The sequence below is a fragment of the Haliaeetus albicilla genome, chromosome 12 (assembly GCF_947461875.1).
Source record: "Haliaeetus albicilla chromosome 12, bHalAlb1.1, whole genome shotgun sequence".
NCBI lineage: Eukaryota > Metazoa > Chordata > Aves > Accipitriformes > Accipitridae > Haliaeetus > Haliaeetus albicilla.
Genome location: NC_091494.1, coordinates 16174234 through 16194655, shown reverse-complemented (window position 1 = coordinate 16194655; position 20422 = coordinate 16174234). Strand labels below are relative to the sequence as shown.

The 20422-nt window shown below is 44.3% G+C and overlaps 1 protein-coding gene across 13 annotated transcripts in view; it reads right to left on the bottom strand.

Moving 5' to 3' along the window:
• SEMA6D (semaphorin 6D) overlaps nucleotides 1-20422 on the bottom strand; it is a 233407-nt gene that overhangs the window by 21791 nt on the left and 191194 nt on the right. For 5 of the 13 annotated variants that reach the window (XM_069798262.1, XM_069798268.1, XM_069798263.1 and 2 more), the window contains exon 1: nucleotides 4514-4728. The exons of 1 other annotated variant lie outside the window; for it this stretch is intronic. Coding sequence is in view for 1 of the 12 variants with exons in the window: in XM_069798276.1 (XP_069654377.1) it covers nucleotides 4514-4735 (222 nt within the window). In the remaining 11 variants the exon portion in view is untranslated. 7 more of the 13 variants (XM_069798266.1, XM_069798264.1, XM_069798272.1 and 4 more) reach the window with 6 other exon arrangements.

Sequence of the window (20422 nt, the reverse complement as noted above, 5' to 3'; positions counted from 1 at the left end):
ATAAATTCATATTGTGGAGTTTGGTGACAGACTCTTTTGTCTAATTATCAAATAACACGGGAAAATATTTGTGGTTATAGTAAAAGAAACATCCTTAATTCCTGTAGTCCTTTCTAGAAACTTACAGCATGATTTTGTATGAATAAATAGACAAGAAAAACTGTTTCTGTCCGATAAAGGTACACTCAAATTTAAACTTGCAGTATGTAGCCATCCTTACTTTCTATAACAACTTTAAAATCTGCAGCTCTGAAGAAAAAAATTAGGATATTTGGAGGTGTGATATTAATTGAGCATGAAAATGCAAATAACAGGTCTGCTGTTTTTAAGATAATACTTGATTTCTTTTAAGGACTCTGCATTAACACCTCTTGATCTATGCCTAAGTAAAAAAAGATAGTTTAATATTAAAGTGATGAAACCCTACCACTGAGTATCACAGCTTTCATCTTAATTGGCTTACGGTATTGCTAGTTACACTTCAGTTGTTTGCAGGCTTTTAACGTTACAGAAAGCGCACCCTTCTTGCTCTAGAACAAGCTGACAGAACACTTGCAAAATGGATAGGGTGACTTCTAATGATGCAAGTGTTTAGTGGTTGATTAGATGCACTTTGAGGGCTAAAATCTCCTGTGAACAAAAATTTACTCTAACACAAGGTAGCTTCAGCAGGAAAGGAAATAAAATGCTGAGCAAACTGTAAGTGATTGCTTCAATTATGTTTATTTTAAGTTAATTTTTGAGAGTGAATGTTAACCACCTTCCCTTACCACGGTGATACAAAAGTCCTCCAGCTGAAACCAACCGTTGATTTCAGCTCACATCTATAGTCGAATCTGTTCTGTTTTACAAAGCTCCTGCAGGACTTGTTCCCCTTGAAAGTTTGCCAGGGTTGAGCTATCAGTGATAAAGTGCAAGGTACTTTAACTTAAGCAGTGCTCCGGATTCACCATTTTAGCAGGCCTGCATTTTATTAATTCAAACTGCTTGTGCCCAGCTGAGACTGCCCTAGGAAATACTAAATTTATTTGTGAAAGTGTCCAAGGACTGGCGCAGAGAATGTCAATACAGTCATGTTCAGGGTTTGTTTTATACTCTCAGCACTGATCCTCCATTAATTCCTGGCCATGGGCAGCACTGGTAGCACCAGCTCCTACCCCTGCCCCGACCCCAACCCAAGGAAAGCAATGCCACTGTGCTGGGGAGAGCAGCTGTGGCTCATCAGGGTGAACTCTTGAGTGCCTCCGGCTCACAGCTGTGTCAGAGGTGCCTGGTGCTTTTCCATAGTGTTTTTTAGTCTAAAATACCTTTATCCTGAAAACCGGAGAGCTCAACTCTTAAACCACAATGCTGAAGATCTAACTACTTACAGCAGTACATATGAGCTTGGATGTGGGTTTAGAAACAACCAAATTGCCCCCCTTGGCCCTAAACAAAAGCCTAAAACCTAGACCCAAGTATTACCTTTTCCTCCCTCTTGGGTTGGCTACAAATGTGGGTGAGCGCCATAAGCGAAGCAAGCAAGCATTCTTCCTGCAAGCCTACAGTATGTGATTTACATAGCAAAACTGCCACTCATTTCAGCACGATTAGGCATCATCTGATAAGGCAGCTCTGGGACAGGCAGAAACCAGTATTTGCAGATAAGGCCGTAATGAAGGTCTTGGGCACAACCTGCACAAGTCCAGCTGACGCCACAGCCAGAGTGAGTCGCTGGCGGCACCCCTGGGTCTCCGGTCTGCGAGCCCTGCTGCCTCCCAGCAGTGGAGAAAGCAACCTTCACCTTGAGCAGTGCTCCAGCCCTGATCCCAGAGATAAGCACTGCCCATCTGAGACATGGCTGGAGCCCAGGAAGTCAGGATTTGCCTACAGGATGAAGTGAATGGGGTGTTTTGAAATGGAAGGGAGGTTTGGGGGAAAGAACACGCCTCAAGCAGGACAGCTGAAGAAAAGAGATTTGCTCTGTGGAGAGGGCACATCTGCTCTTCAACAGGCTGTGCCCCAGACAAGGTTGCTGTCAACCGCACCCCAGAAAGCATCACCTCCCACCCACTGCTCTCCCCTGCTATAAACATCCCTCCAGCATCTCAGTGCTGTGCCTTGCTAGAGCATGGGGCTCACTGGCTTGAGTTGCTGCTGCTGGGGAAAAGGTTGCTGCGTGCCACTGCTCTCACTTCAAAGAGAAGGTAAATGGCTGCTGGAAAATGCGAGGGGAGAGACAGGGGAAGACTATCAACTGGCAAGAAACACATCAGAGCCTCTTAAGCACTGCACTGGTATTATCAGCATGCCGTTCTCAGAGCTGGAACAGTCAGCCAGCCTTGCCCACAGGAATATTGCCTATAGAGACTGGGGAACAACACACTTTTAACTAGTCTTGGGGTTTTCTGCATGGACAAATCTGGTAGCTGGCCACCCAGTTACCTATTTGTATATGCAAAGCATGTGCTGTGCCACTTTCCTGGGCACAATCAATTACATGTACAAAATGCAGGCATGAAAACCTGGAGGAAGCCTAAGCTCAAAGTTAATGATTACTATTATCTTGTTAAGCATTAAAGATTAACTATACCAGTGAAAGGATGTCTTATGAAATGTCTTTCCCAAGCTGGAGAGTAAACAGGAGGAGAGTTTTGTGGTTTTTTCATCTCAAAGGCTACTCAGAATTTGGAATAATTGTTTAAACTGCTGCTTTTATTTACCATAATACCAAAATGTAGTCACTTGCCACGTGACTACTCATATTTTCATTTGAGATGTCGTGCAGAAACACATGGAAATCTGGTGAAGGCAAACCAATTTTAGAACATGTTCCGAGCAATTGTTTTGCAGCATTGCCCTACAGTATGAGGTCTCTTACATTTCTTAAATTGCCTAATCAAATGCAGACTCTGTTCCAGTCACGCTAAATTTTCACATAATGGCAGAAAAACACTTCTTTCTAGCCTAGCACTGAACAGTTGGATCACATTATTATATTTGCTGCTTTTGTAGTCTCGAAGTGTGTATTTGTAAATGTATGTACATACATATTCACAGGCAAGGGGGGGGGAACATCGGTGCTCAATGCTGTGAGCCCCTGGGGACAGTCAGAGGGACAGAGGTCTCTTGAGAAGTGCCTGTGCTGAGGGTCTTCTGGGAGCAGCTGGCTTATCAAGAACACAAAGGGGTAGTGGTAAAAAATTTATTTTTATTTATTTAAAAATCAGATGTATTAGTGCAGGATTTGATCCAGCTGATTCCTTGCCCTACAGTCTGCTGAAGTTATTAAACTGATATAAATGCAGTTAGGCAAATTATACCCATACTGTTGCTAGTTTGGGGTTGGAGGCAGAACTGGTGCAGTGTGCAGCCATGGCTATCCTGCTCTGGGTCCCAAGCCTGGGCATGTCCCTGTGCTGCACCACATCAGTTTGGGGAATTCTCTGCATCACGGAACTGCCCGCTTTCCACAGGCCAAACGCAATCTGCAGAGCCCATACTTGGCAGTTGTTTGGAACAGGATGCAGCCATGCTGGGCACCAGCTCTCCCTCCCCTCTGTCTTTCACTTGGGCTACATCACCTCATGATAACATTCATCCTGTAAAGCAGGGAAGTATTTGCATCACACTACTTAGGCATTTTGACTAGGGAGCCACAAAGAAGCCATGGATCAGACCTTTACAAGTAAAAAAAGAAAAATTTCAAATCAGTAACATATGGACTGCAAGTGCTTCAATCAAGGTCAAAAGGAAATCTGTGGCAAATCAGGGAATGAGACTTAGGGCTTTAAAGCTTTACATTACAGCCTGTCCCATTCTCTCCTCCACACCGGCCTCCCAAGATCCCCAATGCATTGCAAGGTTTCCTTAAATCCTTGTGTTATCACTAATAATATTGGGCCAGTGTAAGAATGTGACTAAATAATCATATCTGACCCCCACACTATACACATCTGCAGGTCTATTTTTCCTCTACAGCTGCACCAAATACATTTAGGTTTGTGTTGGCATAGTTTGCCACGTAAGACCACTGTTCAATCACGAGCCGTGCTTGTTATGTCTCTGGCAAGGATGAAAACCTGATGCTTTAGGGGGAGGAAAAAGCCATAATCCACTCTCACAGTAAAACCTGTCCAGCGGTACACAAGACAAAAAAATATTCTATCTGTACCCTTGCAGGGAATCAGATTAATCCCCAAAGCATGGGATTTGATTATTTTTGTCTGAGGTTATCACTAAAGAAAAAACCTACATCATGCTAAAACTATCCACACAGTATTTCCTTTATGAAGGAAATATGATTTACTGAGCAAACCCAAATTACTGGTTTTTCAGTGTTAATCTTTTATAAACACGTGCTGGGTTAAAGAAACTGTCGCAGAGAGCAGAAGTTTGCAAATTGAAAGAAACCATTCAACTCTGCAAGATGACTTTTCCCCCCCCTTATTACTGCTTTCATGAGACACCTGGGAACATTGTTCACACACTGTTGACAGCTTTCACACCACTGCTTTTCCTCTGTTATCCTTACCTTTCTCTTCAGCACTCGTCTCCAGGTGGCAATACGCAAGAGCGCTATATTTGCAAGGGGTGCCAATGCTGGCTCTTGGACAACTGTTGGAAAGCCAGAGGGCCCTCTCCTGCCTTGCAGCTTGGTTGGCTCAAGTTGCTTCCACAGGGCACTGAGCCTCCCTGACCCACAAGGCAGTACTCTGATATTTAACACCTGGGTGCTGCACCACTCTGGGAACATGCAGACTGCTTACAGCCCTCATTTTTAACTACCATTACACTAACAGGCAGAGTCGCAGCTCCCTCACTAACACTGGGCTACATTCAAACACCATCTAGAATTTTAATACTATAGCCTTAACTATACACTGAGGCTTTTGTAAGTTAAATACACATTTTTCTTCTCTATAGTCTCCCCAAACAGGATGGTTACACAGCCCAATAGGACACAGAAATGCTCACGCAACATGGGAAGGGGGTACCCAAGTGGAGGGATATATAAACAAGGGCTTGAAATACAAGCGCGCAAATTTTCTTTTGACCCCAAAGTGCATCTGTCACAATGGATATACACAGAAACAGCAGCAACATTTTCTGTTGCTACTGTGGCTGCTGCAGTCCCTGTCGACCACCAGCATCCATAAACACGCCTGGGAAGCACAGCAGCATCACTTAAGGGAAACACCTTTTGTTTCACGCCACAATAAAGCTCTGAGGAAGGTCCTACCCAACAGAGGTGTGAGCTGGTACCTTACTGCTGCTTGGGAAAGCAGGGAGCCAGCTGTCACGACCATTTGGCATCAGAGAGATGAACTATGTGGCTCACATTAAGAAAAGCCTATTATTGCAGTAATAGGTGAGCTGAGTGACCAGCTGATCACCTCTCATCTCTTCTGAGGTTTCACTCCCACCTCTGGTGGGCAGCCAGTCTGTGATGCTGGTCCCCCCTGCTCACTTGTTACCTTTCCAGATGAGCACCTCTCTGTTTGCTTCCCTGCTGTCCCTCATGCACTTGAAGAGCCCCCAACATGCATCTGCCAATTAACTCCTCATTCTCATCCGAAGCCCTCTTCAAAGCTCTCCTTTGCCTCTGATGCCTACAAGCACGTGTGCCCCCCTTTCCCCGACACACGCAGCTTGGCTATGTTTAGGCGGCTTGTGCACTAACACGGCTGCTGATTATGCAGGCCAACACAGCTCTCCTGCTTCTAGAGGCCACTGCTTGACTGTACCCATCTGCTGTCTCTTCGTGTAAACCATCCACTGTGGGGAATGGGATCCATCCTTTTTATTCTGCGTTTATCCAGAGCCTACCAAGTTAGAAACCTGGGCTGCAATTTGGTGCTTAGATGCAATGGTTAAAAAAACCCCAACAAAACAGCAGCAACAACAAACCTTTTTGCAAGAAGAGTATCTGTGTGCAAATATGACCTCTATAATGTTACCAAGGTCAGGCAGACCAAGGCCAATCTGCTGTGGGAGAATATAAATCAAAGCTGTCCAGGGACCCATTTCATTTACAAGGTTTGTAACCATTCTGGACAGAACAAATGTCACTTCCTTGCTTGAGCTCCTCGCTCCTCCTCTTCCACCACCACTTCTTTGCTCCTCCACTTCCACCCAGCCCCTTCCTGCCTGGTAACACCTCTTGACCTCCTTTGCTCTTGAAAGCAAGAGTTCTCTTCTAGTGAGAAAGCTGTGGCTCACACATGACAAACAGCCATGCTAGGCCAATTTATTTACGTTATGCAAAAATCTCGACAAGTAAAATTAGCACAGAGCCACAAGTACATCACCTGCTGGTTACCTGCCATTCATAGCACACGTCCAAATTAAAACAATAAATCCTGTAACGACTTCTTTCCTATTGCATTCATAGATCTTGCAAAACAAACCAAGGAAAGCATCTGTAGCAAGTATTAGAGTCTGGGCACAGATCCTGTGAAATCACATGGTTTCCGTTGTGGAACTAAAAAGGCTTCTACAAGAATGTGTGAAATACACAGCCGAAATTCTCCATTTCTTTCTGTGCTCTTTGGCAGTTTGCGTGGCTAAGTTAAAGCGGCAAGTTCTGTTTCTTTAGCTGGCGGCTTTCAAAGCACACCCTGATCTGCAAATTGAAGAGCACAGGATTCAGCTAGCAAACTCCCTCTCGAGTAAGTACGGAGTTAACGTAATCCCACTCCAAACAACAGGGTGCTGTCTCCAAACTGGAGCCTTGAAAAGAAAGAGTCCAGCAGTTGTTTCACTCCTTGCAGCCATTTTGTAGCCCTTCTGCAGGTATGCCCACTGAGCTGCAGTGGGGCTGGGGTGCCAAAACTAAAGAAACTTCATGTTCTGGACATTAACTTTAGTTACCATAGCCAGACAATGCTGCCAGTGGTGTGGAAGAAAAAATTGCTGTAGCCAGCTGTGCTGTTCACAGTCGGATGGTTTCTGAGTAGCTCCAAATGGTTATGGAGCCAGTAGCCTGTTGTGGCCAAGGACAGGATGATGGATGGTCTACACACACTGTCCAAGCAGGGAGAATGGCAGAAGTTCACTTCAGGGTTGTTAAAATGCTAATCTGGGTTAGTCAACAAAAGCTGAATGGAATAGAAAAGTTAGGGAAATAAACACTACTCATATGTTATGTATGTGCACTACAGATTTGATCTCTGTGCTTAACACAAACATTTGACTTTGGAAGTGGGACAATTCAACAGTCTTCCTGTCTGAATAAACTGAATCAACTTCTGATATTAGCTACACTGTCATTACTGTCAAGCCACGCAAGGGAAAGTGGGCTATGGCAGACAACACACAGAGCTCCGGAAAACAGCATCGGAAGGGTAGTAATACGATTTTTCACTGCACACCTCTTCCATGTGACATGGGAACAAATCAGAACCTACTTTCTTTTGAACTCAAGGCTGGCAGCTATTTGCAGAACAAGTAACAACTTAATAAAATGGCTTAGATGGATTTTAATGGTAACTGCCATAGCTTATCTGATGCTTAAGAAAAGAGATCATCTGTCCAAACAGCAGTTTTGATGAAAGCAACATTTGAACTCTTTTAATTACATACAGAGCTGCTAAGACTGAAAATAACTTGTACTACCCAATGCAAGTAATGTGCCTTCCATCTTTTTTTCATTACTCATGGAGCAAATTATTACTTTATCCAGTTAAAAGACATCTGAATTTTTCAAACTGGAATTATAGGTATGTTTAACACACGAGTACGTAATCAACCAAATCAACTAACTCCTCTGTTCAGTAAGCAAAGCAAACACGTAGTGTATTCCTTGAAAAATACGAGAGACTGCAACATAGGTAAGCTCAACATAAGCTTATACGAGCACGGAAGCCGTTGATGTAACCGTTTTCTTTGTCTTACAAAGAAAGACTAGGACCAAAACAGTCTCTGTCCTATCACTTGTATGACACTTGATGAAAACTGACTGTATTCACGTATGATCTCCACTTCAGATTTCAGATTTCTTTTTTTTAGAAGGAAGCATAGCCAACGCATTTCAGCATTTCCGTACAGGTTCTGTCCAGCTAACTGGGCTTCACCTGACTTCAAGGGATGCTCAATCCCATGTTAAGTGCAAAAATGTTTTTAAAAGAATTTAAAACCCATAAAAATCAAGAGCTACGATCCACGTGTGACCAGCTGTACTAAGACCAGAAAGTATGTCATTACAAATGCCTAATATACGCTTCAAAGTGAGCTTCCATGACGTACTTTTCTTTACGTTCACCTATCTCATACGGCAGGACCGATCTGATCGAAGACCAATATAGTCAGAATTAATTGGATATATAATTAAGTATTCTACCTAAACACGTGCTCTTTGTAAGTCTACATCAAAGCTACGACAGCTCAAAGGGCTAAAGTATCTGCTCTAATAGTTGGCTTGGATCAGCCATACAAAAGAGGTAGAGACATTCAGATGGTCCAGCTCAAAGGGCACGCAAGGGGCTAGAGGGAAAAAACCCGCAGCCATACAGCTGGTTTGTAGAGCTTTGACAGGGCCATCACTGTATTCCTGGCACACGCTCCTGCATCACACAAAGCACGTTTAGAAAATGATGTTATCTTTGTTGCATCTCAACCATAAACGATAACAGGTAGTGACAGACTGCAGGATATGAGGGAGGAAGGTAGCTGTTCGCTGTAACTAAAGGTGCAGATGAAAGTAAGAAGCTGGTTAAATAAACCAATTTAGAGCCTCTGGGTTATACTTTTTTGGCCATCCTTTTGAAAACAAATCTGAGCTACATAATTCAGAATGCTAATAAATTCTTACTACAAACTTTTTCTTCCTGTTTTTAAAACAACTGAGCTTTATATTAGTTAATATTAAAAGTGTTAAAGTTCATGATTATATAGAAAAAAAAAATCAGAGCACTCAACTGGCAATTTGTATTTATCTATGCCAGAGCAAATATTTATACAATATCTGCCAAAATATGCCTGCCACTTACTACATTAAACATGATTACGTACAGCTTAATTTACTGAACAGTAACTTAAGTAGACTTTAGAGGTGCATAGAATTTTATAGTGGGAATAAAGCAGGAAAAACGTCTATTCTCTTTTGCCACAAAAGTGATTGCAAAGCTTTACAATGAGCTTCCTGTTGGACTTGGGAAAAGGAGAGAATCTCAGAAAATTCTCTGTGAAAGTATTTGTATGTGAGAGCAATAGACCAGCAGTAAAAGCCTCTAAGACACTAGGAAGCTGTTCCTTCAAATAATATTTAAGTGAATTAATAAGCATTATTAAGGAAAGACTAACAACTTAGAATGCAAAGGTATCCCAATAAAGATGCACGTTTTCCCCCAAAAGGAAACAACCAGGGGAAAAAAATTCCACACACATTTGCAGAGCACCAAACAGTATTTTGGAGGAAGTTTGCTGTAATTCCTGCACATTATGTGTGAAGCGTGTGCGTGTGTACATGCATAAGCTACAATACCATCTGTACAGCGAGTGCCACATATGTGAGCATTATGAACCATCATTGCTGCTGCTATGCTCAAAAGTAAATGTATTCTAAGCCACACACACACATAAATACAAATGACTTTACACACCAAGGGCTGCATTTTGCTCAAATTACTCACAGGCTAACGCCTGTGATACAGACATCATTTTGACCAGGAGTAAGAAACAACTTAAAAGATTGACAGAAAACCACTAATTTAAGACTCGCTATATTCATGCTAACAAGTGGGATATCCACTGGAACTACAGTATTTTCGATACATCAACCTAAAGCATACCTAATCACATTTTTCAACTCGCAAGATAAAACACAATGACAACCATAAAAACCCCAGCACAACCACCCCACAACCCTTGAAAACACAGGCGTAATATCCACCTAGAAATATCTCTGCGACCTTTCATTTCCATCAAGCGCTTATAAATAATAAAGAAGGCTTTAAACCCTTTCTAATTACTCCCCGAAAGCCGCTGTATCGGCTTCTGCAGTGCCGAAACACCCCCTGCCCCCCCCTCCAAAAAAAAAAAAAAAAGTTTCTCCGCTCTACACCTGAGCGGAGAGCATTGTTTTCACCAGGAGGCGAGGACGGAGCGGAGCTATCCCTGCCTCTGCACGGGGATAATTCAGAACCGACTCTAGTATTTGTTTCCATCCATAATTGATGGAGAGCTTGAAACACAGCTCCCTCTGCCTCCCAGCGCCCGGCTGCTGCCGGGGAGCCCGTAAATCACGCCTCGCCGGGCGCCCGCGCCGCCGCCCCGCCGGCAGCGCCGAGCCCCCGGGGCCGGGCCGCCTCAGCCCCCGACCCAGCGCCAGCCCAAACTCACCCTACGCGCCCCGGGACGATTTCGCCGCGGACAAACCAAACAGCTCCGCTTGCGGCTCTCCTCCCCCCCCCCCGCCTCTCCGGCCGGCGCCGGCTCCCGCAGCGGCCGCCCGCTCCGCTCGGCAGCGCCGCCGCGCACCCGCGTACCTGCCGCCGCGCCGCTGCCCACGGCCGCCGCCCGCCGGCGGGGCTGCCTCCTCCGCCCGCCGTCCCCCGCCGGGCGCCCCATCCCGGCGCTCCGCTCGGTGCCGAGCCAGCGCGGGGGAGGCGCGCCTCGCAGGGCCCACCCCTTCCCGCCTGCCTTCCCCCCCCGCCTTTAATGGATTTATTCTCGCCCGCCCCTCGCCTCGCCGCGCTGTCCCGCCGCGCCCGGCCTCGCTCCGCCTCCCGCCGCCTCCGCGCAAACTCCGCGCAAACACCGCGCCCGCGGCGGCAGCCGGCCCGCGCCCCGCCGCTACCGCGGCCAACTTTTCGGTTCCCCCTCCCGCGGCCCCGCCCGGCCCCGCCGCGGCTCTCACCGGCCCCGGGAGCGCGGCCCGCAGGAGGCGACAGCGCGGCCCCCGGCCGGCGGCGGAGCTCCGCGGCGAGCCGCGCCATGGCGGGGCGGGGGCGGCACCGCCCCGGCCGCTGCCCCCCGCCTCCGCCCGCCCCCGCCGCGGGCAGCGCCGGGCGCGGCCCCGCTCCCGCCGCCGAGCGGCCGCGGCCGCCTGCGCGGAGCTCCGGCGAACTTCGCCCGTAGTTTTACCCCTCCCGAACCACCTGGGTGAACCTGCCCCCCCCACCCCCCCCGGCTGCGGCCCCGTGCCCATCCCGTCTCCGCGGCCGCGGAGGTAAACAGCCGGCGCGAAGCCATCAAGAAGGCGTTTTGTTCCTCGCCGACGCTGCCTTCGCTTCTTAATACAGAAATTCTCATTTCTACTTCGAAAGAAAAAGTCATTGCGAGCAATGCGATTTTGCGGGCTAACGAGACTCAATTTTGCAGCCGAGTACTTGGCGTGTGGCGGTGGGGGCGGGGGGGGGTGTCCTTGAAATGACATCTTTTTAAGTGCCCGTCCAAAATCCCCTCGGATATTCCAGAAACAAAGGGTTCAATCCCAGAAATGAAGTCCAGGAAATAGCTGTCACTAATTCATTTTTCTTCACATGCAAGATAAATTAATCAAGGCTTAAAGTGCCACAAAATATTTTGGATACCCCTGCAAGGGGAAAAAAAAGGGATTACTCGCCAAGCTGTATCATCTGTGCTTGTTTTATGGGAAATCAGAAAAATTCTGAGTCAAGATAATGTAAAGATTTTTGCTGGGGAAACATCTCTGTCATTCACATGCAATTCCCCAACTCCTGCCCCTCTGCTGTGCACCGCTTTCACAGCAAGTCCTTGGGCAGGTCGCTCCGCACAGCCCTCCTGCCCCTCCGGAAGATGAGGGCTTGGTACTCCCGAGCAGTATTTTGGGCTGATCCTGCAGGATTTTACGCACGCACCACTTGCAGCGGGAGCGCTGCCTCTTGAGAACTGATTCATCTAAGCAAGGGCGCCAGGATTTGGCCCATAGTAAATTCTCTTTAGAGATGGTGCCAACAAAATCTCTCAGCCATGGGAATAGGACGTTTTTGGCAACTGAGTCCCTTGGCTGTCTTTCTCTGATGTTTCCTGGTGGTGACAGGCTAAAGGCGAGATCATTATGGGCTTCCTCACAGCAAACACAGCGTGGCTATGTTGCACCCCAGGAGCTGCTGCCTGCTTAAAGATGTAAGGACATTATTTTCTCTTTCTCAGGAACAGCCCTAATCTGAAAACCATCAAAATTTGCACACTGCATGAAAATGCTGCGATAGAGACTACTCACTTGGTTAGGAATCAAATTGCAACCTGAGGACAAAATTGCTTAGAGTGCCTCAAAGAGAAGGATTTGGTTCACAGAATAACTCTGTGGCCTTTTCACTGGGAAGTCAAAGACTTGGAGCAGACCCACTGTTGTGTGGATTTACAGAGGGTACGGGCACCTAGGTGCAAGCTACCCACACCAGGGCATTACAAATGTGGGATTTGCTTCTTGGATTTTTAAATGCCTGATGGTGGTGCCAGCCAGAAAAAATGCAGACCTAGAAGAGCCACCCATATTTTCATTCGATACATCCTTTTTGCGACTGGCATGTAGAAATTACTGAGCAATGCTGCTCAGTTATCCCTACGGTGGGGGCATGGGAAGCATGGCACAGCCTGTGGCATCTGCTTGGGCTGTGGCTGCACACTCCCCTCTGCTCTGAGAGGGAATGCTTGTAGGAAGGGACCTTTCTTCCCCACTGTACGTCCCAGCCACAAGCTGACTCAAGGTTTCCATATATCAGGATGAGAGATTAATATGGCTTAAGTCCCCTTCTGCTTCAATTAGACAGATGACACAATGTTGAGAATCAGATCGCATTCCTGTAGGGCAAAGGGTTTCAGTTTGAAGTACAGCATATTAGAGGATTTTGGTATAGCCAAGACTAATAACTTGTGTCTACACTTATATATGGTAGTTTATTACAGTTTCAAAATTTACTGCATGGCTAGAAACCACTTTATGTAAGGATTTAAAGTACGTGTACTTACAATATGTGTGCAGTCAGGGAATTACACAGCCACAGGTTTTTAAACACAAATATATGCAGGCTCCTATTGATATGATAAACTATCACTAACATGTGCTGCAAAGCTTCTTAAATCCTCATTGACACAACAGACCACTATTGTGTCAATAGTGTGCAGATTAATGGGGTATTGTCAGGCTATTTTAGGCCTTAACTTTCATTTATCCTAAAACTTGTTCTTCATTGTAACTCTTAACCTTTGGATTCTGCCAACACATTTCTTGTCACAAATATACTAATGGAATTAAAAGAAACCTGGCTTTTAAATGTTAATTACCCCTCAAATGATTGATTTGTAAAAGAAACACATCAGCAGAATCTGCAAGTACAGAGGCACAATAAAATGGACTGTCAGCCCAAGAGCCAGGAATGCCCGGGGACCTGCTTTGGCTCCGATGAGACTGTCCCCGTGCACCAGATGGTAATGAGAGCACTTACTCACCCTACCTCATAGGTATAGCTTATGGATTATTCCTATTGTCTACAGGACTTTTCATCCTCTAAGTGTCTGACAGACTTAAGCAACACTTGTTCCCTAATTTGAAAATGTAAGCAAAATATTCAGAATTTACATACAGATAAAAGAACCACCATCTGTTAGAACAACAAATTAAGTTTTTGCTTCATTAAAATATGGATAATACTAAACTAATATGTGTTTAAACTAGACATTTCATTCTGCTTGAATGCCTCCATTGGGTTTATAAGCAAGGCTGAATTGGTTTCAGCAAGAGAAGTGTTCATTAAAATCACTACTTCAGCCACACGGTGATTTGCCAGGAAAATGCAAGTGCACACGGTGCAGGGCAGTTTGCATGTTTGGGAAACCACCTTCAGACCACGGTCGCCCAGGAAAGTTTGCTCAAACAGCACATCCCTCAGAAATACCAAGTGCTGAGGAAAATGGTATTGATGGTGTCCCTCTGCCTGAGCCAGAGCTGAATCAGTGACTCAGCACACTAGCGCATGGACACAATGGCTTCTGAATGAAATGTGAAACTTATATTTTGAGGACATGTTCATTTAAGCTGTGTCATTTCCAATAAAAACAGCAAACATCAGTTACAGAAGGACGGTCAAATCACAGCAGTGCCAGGATGTGATGATGTTATATCCTAAGAGTCATTATATTTTAGCCAAATATTTTCCTCCTCCTTCTCTTTTTTCCTTCCCAAATCACCACATTTCACCAGTGCATACAGACATCTGCCTACTGCATGGCATTGTATGGAGGAATTGGTAGTCAATTTAATAGGGATCAGATATGTAATTTCTGATGAAGTAGACATGAACAGTTTTTATATTCACTGTCCTTAAATCTGAGTTGCAAAGTATGGATGTTATGACTTATCTTGACTGTAATGAAGCTTGATAATAAAAAAGAACAGAATTTATTTATTATGAGGGCATAAAATTAGTTGGACAATTTAAGGTACTATTCACTGAGTAATGCTCCTATACCAGGGGTAAATATTAGTCTGTCTGATAATATTAGTTTCTATTAACAACCTAGAAAAGTTACTTTCATACAGCTCTGGTTTTATGTGCCTTTGTGCCCTCTCAATATCTGGGGAGCCGTTGCACAGGGCAGGGCAGGCACATATAGTATGTGAATAAATGTAGAACAACTTCTAAAAAAAAGAGGCTTTTCATCCCTATCGATTGGTGAAGAATTCTCTCCTTTGGACTTTTAAGAACATAAATGTAGAAAACAGGAAGCTCAAACTATAATGCTTCACAGAGCTCATCACCAGAATAGGGTTAAAGCCACATAAGCTGAAACTGATAGCTCATTACGGTATTCCACTGTTAGTCTGCACAATGCAGAATTATGTGTTTTCTAATGCTCACCTCTGTTAGATGGATGCCTACTGTTCCCAGCTTTAGCATCCAGCCTCCATGAACCCTTACTGTAGTTACTGCCCTATTTGTAGCCACTTATTCACCCCCACACCCCGTGGTTCAGATCCCAAGAAGATGGGTCTTTAATCTGCCCGGAGTGCATTTAGATCCGATCCCTGTTTCAATCACTCTAAACATTGTTGCCTGGGGAAATACAGGTGAAAATCCCAGTGGTTGGCTGGCAAAGCAATAAAACTGAGCCAACTGTTTTCCTTCTCTGAGGCCTGAGCTTGTAGCAGTATCAACGCAAGTCAGAAGTGAGGCATTGTTGCTCATGATTTACACCAGTAGGCTAAAAATAGCAAATTGCTAATATAACAGGCCTGTGCTGTGTTGATACAGGCAAATAATTGGTTATAAGTCAAGTACTGTATAAAGAGTAGTAAGTTTAAGAAAAGACGTCGTAATTTTATCCCTGTAAATAGTATCCAATTCAGGTAGCACATAAGTGTAGTTCTTTATAATGCTTAGAGGAAAGAAAATAATTTTCTCATATTTTCCAAATGACGTGAAACCCCCCTTTCCACCCTTGTCAGTTGTCAGAAAATTACAGGACGTGCTTTTAAGCTATTAGCATTTTGTAAAATATAGGAAGACACAAAACAGTTTCAACTCTTTCTTTCAGCATCTTCTTGGGTACTGTGTTGAGAGTTGTTTTTAAAGTATTTCTGACTGTCAAAACTTCAGTTTAACATCATTGTTCTCTCTTTTTTATGTCTTTCTAATCTGCCTCCTCATTTAGAGGGATGCGTAGAAATCTCAGGTTGTATGCCTGTCACTTGAAGGCGTAGTGATAATTTTCTGCTAACACTGACGGGCTGTGCATCTGAACTTGGCAAATTTATCCTGGCTCTGTATAGGATCAGCATGTGCATATGCTTCCACTCTTGTCATTTATCTTTCCAGCTGGTGTAAGAAATGGGTCCACACTGCTATTCCATGCCCACCCACGATCATCTTGACATCAGTTTACCTTGATAAGCATACAGAACACTATCTCTATATTGAATATTTAAGTGATAAATCTAATAGCTGCTTTCAGTTCCCACTTAGGCAAAAGTCTGACTGAAATTCAATACGCTGGCTCTCCAATTCCCCCATCTACCTCTGGGGAGGTAGAGGAGATGTGCCAGTAATTAATAAAAATAATCGGAAAACAAATATTTTTGTTTGTGCTTTGGCAGTATACTGTGTGGGTCAGCCAGCGGGGATCACGTGGGATCCTGCGCAGATGAACCTGAGGCAGCGGAAGGCCAGAAATTCTTCCTCTGCTGAGGCTGTGGGGCTGGCAGAGAGAACCCTGTGTCAGCAAAGACGGAAAAGACATAGACACAATGTTTGTAATGTGTTGTCCTGTGTATTTTACTACTTCAAATGCGCTTGGAGTGAAATCTGGATGACTGTATGTCAAAGCTAATAAAAGGGATTCAAGCAATAAACATAGCTGGGCACAGTCTTGTAAAACTGGTCTTTCCTGCCTGCAAACTCCCCATCAGATTTAACTGTGAAAAACCAACTCTTTCAGGCCAACAATTCTGGCCATGGCACTTTCCTGCAAAGATCACTGCAATAATAAAATGGGATTAATTCCCAGTCCTTGCTAAAGAATAATCTTGTAAAAAAAAAAAAAAAAAATCCCAGAGAGGGACAGCTGTACAGGGCAGAGAGCTGGGAACAGAAAAGCCAAGCTGAAGGCATTGCCATGGTGCCCTTTGGGGTCTGGTATAGAGTGGTAGGTGTTGCTAACTCCCCTCAGCACTTTATATGTCTACAGAAATCACTGAAAACAAGAAAACTCCATTTTCTCTACAAAGATTAGCTTTTCAGTTAGGTATATTACATCACCTATCATTTGATGGGGAATTCATTTTAAACATCGAAGGTACTATCAACAAAATACTGTAATTAGATTTAATGGCATACTTCCAAGATTAATAGGTGATCTTCCTCACAGCCTACAATTTTAATTTCCAGTATTTCATTTGTCATACTGCTACTCGGTACAGATTCACCATCCGCAGTGTTTACCTACACTTTGCCTCACTAGTAGTAAAATGTGCTGCCTTTTTCAGGCATAGACAGATGAAAAGACATATTAGTAACAAATCTAGGTTCATGGCATATAATCACAAGATGACAAGACACTTAATGTTATCTATTTATATTATATATAGCAACTTCTGTTACACAAAATCACTTTTCAGTCCCATTTTAGGGGATTACCTAATCCTGTAATTGATTCTGTGTGATGAGTCCCCCTTGTCCTATGGAGACCCGGTGACCTTCAGAACGGGAACAGGCCTGAAAACATTCTATTATTCCACTGTTACTTATGTGTAAATTATAAGATAATGTAGGATGGGAACAGATGATAATTTTATCTTTTTATTTACTTCACTGGGCTCAGACTGTAAGTGTTTTATGTCCTGGCCCAGAAGAAAAATTATTCCCTATCAGTAAGAATGACCAAAGACAAGATTGATGTTTTCTTTAAAGTAAATCAAATATTCCCTTAGAAAATTAGCCAATCATACAGATTCCCAAACAGCTCAGAGCTACAGTAAAGCTACTATCTACTGTAACTGTCACATCTCAAAACTTGTAGTTAAGGGGTGAGGCAATTGCACACTGGTTATAAATACCAGCAGATTAGTTTATCTATAGATTAGTATCACATTACTCATTCCAGAGTCCATAAAATCCAACATGAATCAGCTTGGCTTTGTATACCAACAATCACATCCTACACAAAGGTGAGACCACAGGTACCAACTGATGACATTTTATAGTCGTGGAGGTTTTAGTATTACAGAAAAAAAGCAATTAGGCATGTGTGCATGTATAGACTCACACAGATACAGACACACACAAACCTTGCTCCTTCACTGTCCCACCAAATATAACTCCACAGATTAAGGCCTTAAATAAGGCTCTAAGAATGTAATTTAGTACAGTCTGAATCTCCCTTGGGCAAGCCTGAGGTAGCTCCTTGGGCTGTCACAGCCAAGCAGCTGTTCAGCCTAACACTGGCACAGGAGCCAAAAACCTGCCTGATTTGGGTGACAGTAAAACAGTTTTAAAGGATCAGACAGACATTATTCATGGTTGAGGTAGGGAGGGTGCTTAGAAAATAGTTAATACCAGTAATCACTAAGAATAGAAAGGTAAACAAACTGCTTGTAAATTTGTATCTGCTTGAACTCTGAAATAAAGCCTTACCACATTTCTCCAGTGCATTCCTACCCAGCAAGAGGGTAGACTCTCATCCTAGGTTTAAAGAAAGGTGATCAAACTATTTACTTTTACCTCTGTGACACACAGAGAAAGTTCATAGCGTACAAACAATCAGTAATGAAAGGAGTTGCTGCCTTTGGCATGTTAACCTGAGTTTCTGTTTAGTGTATGCCCCTTGACATCTCAGTATCTGACTTTAGCCTAGGATATTTTGTTCTTGAGGCATAGGTGAATACCTTTAATTATTTTTTTAACATTTATGGCCTTATCTAATATTACAGTTTGTTTGAAAAAATGACTTCTAGCTTCGTTCCTTCTCAGTGTTCCTTCTTGTGTGCTAGCTGTGGGCTGCAAAACCCTTTCTACCGAGCAGCCCTAACAGAGCTATCCATGAAAGGCTTTTCTTTTCTCTGTTCTGTGCTTTGCATGTTAGTGCAGAAGAAAAATTTCCACTCACAGAAGGTGAGTGAGTACAAACAATTGTTATTCTCTATATACCACATTATCAAAACAAAGAGGCAAAAGTGAGTGCAGGTGGCTTTAATCCTTTGGAGTTACTGGTACTCCTTCCCCCCCATCAGCAACTGAAAATGGTGCACCATGTCCGAAAGCCACTGTCGTATTACTGATCCTGGGACACATCTTACTACTTTTCTTTGGTGGGTGGAAGATGACATAGTTTCACCTTTGAGGTAACATTAGGTGACAATGAGATAGGTGGCCCATTTCATCTCCACACTGTTTCGCTGATCACAGTCTGCCAGCTGCTTGTATGACCCTGCATGTCAGCCCACTAATCTTAAGCGATGCAAAGCTCCACGGAGTCTGGGGAAATACCATTGTCTGTGACAAGTCATGCAGGAAACAGTCATGCAAAGGAGCTGTCAGGGAGGAGGCTTGATCTAGAAGAGGGGTGTATGGGGAGTCAAAAGTGTAGAAAGCACTTTGGATCCGAGGCAATATAAATTAGCAGTGGCACCTATTCTATCCCACAAAATCTCCTATTTGCAGCACATACTGGAAGAATTAACATAGCAAAAATATACAACAAGGAAGCAACCAGTGTTCATCAAGTTATTACTAAATCCTCTGGACGGTGCTTGACTTGGAAAAACAGGCTCAGGAAGGAATGCCAACACTATTATCTGACATGGCTCAAAAAAAGTAAGCCATGACATCTCCATTCTTGGCAAAGCACAGAGACTGCTGCAGGCACTCTATTCCCTCTGCTGCTTGGATTGATGCTGTTGTAGCTGCTGTGGCTGTTAGCTACAGATCTGCTCTTTTCTGTGTCTTTGTGGATAAGAAGAGGGCGCAAAAAGTGGTTCTCTATCTGGGAAGCAATAGCAGAAAGAGTATTTGTGGCTCCAGCCAAAGTTTTCCAGCTTCTTTTACAGATTTGGCTTTTTTTTTAATTAGTTGCATAACAAGGTGCCGGGGTTTTAGCAGCCATGTTACAGCAAATAAATTATTTTACAATAAAGTCTCTACTGTCCAGTAGCCAAAGATAACTACAGGTTATTCTCAGCTTTCCTATCAAAAGCTGTTTCAGAGTTGGCTATTTTATCTGAGTACTTCAGATGCTGCCTGAATAACTTCCTGTGTTCAGAAGAATCGCAGCGATTGCTTATTTTGTGCATACGTACTTCGCATGCTGGCGGAGAACGCCTGGTTGGTCCTTTCTCTCCCTGTCATCATTAGCCATATATGTGCATCAGGCCAAGAGCTCAACACTAAACCAGAGAGGGATGGAGAGGTCTCTACCTCCTCGTGTGGCCAGACCATACAGAAACACTCTCCATATGTGGTACAGGGGACCCAGCTGCATGAAGCACAGGCTTAGCTGACACCCTGCCACCTGGCAAGTCCCCCTGCACTGCCCCAGGCTGAGAGTGCACTGCCAGGTAGGACAGAGCTTTGTCCTGGCAGAGTGATGAAGAAGGGAGTGGAGGCGGGGGAAGACAGCAGAGGCAGAGGGGCGAGAAAGCAGACTGTCCAATGCTCAGCCAGGTGACAGGTGATTTTGAGAGCAGGTCAGAGCCATGGTCAAGCTCGCACTCCTATCACATCACATTGCCAGGACTCAAGCTCAGGTGAGCTTTGGACGCATCAGAAGAGGGATGTTAGGCCATACTACTCCTTACTACGGACCCAGGAGAATAGCTCTCTGCAAGGTGGATCATCTATCATTCCTCCCATCAGTAATATCACGGTGCTGATGTCAGGCTGACCATTTAGATTCAAAATCCTTCCTAGAAGGATCAGGATACCACATGTGCATGTGTTCCTGGGGTTGCTGGCCATCTGGGCTGCTCTTAAAGCCGTGCGGATTT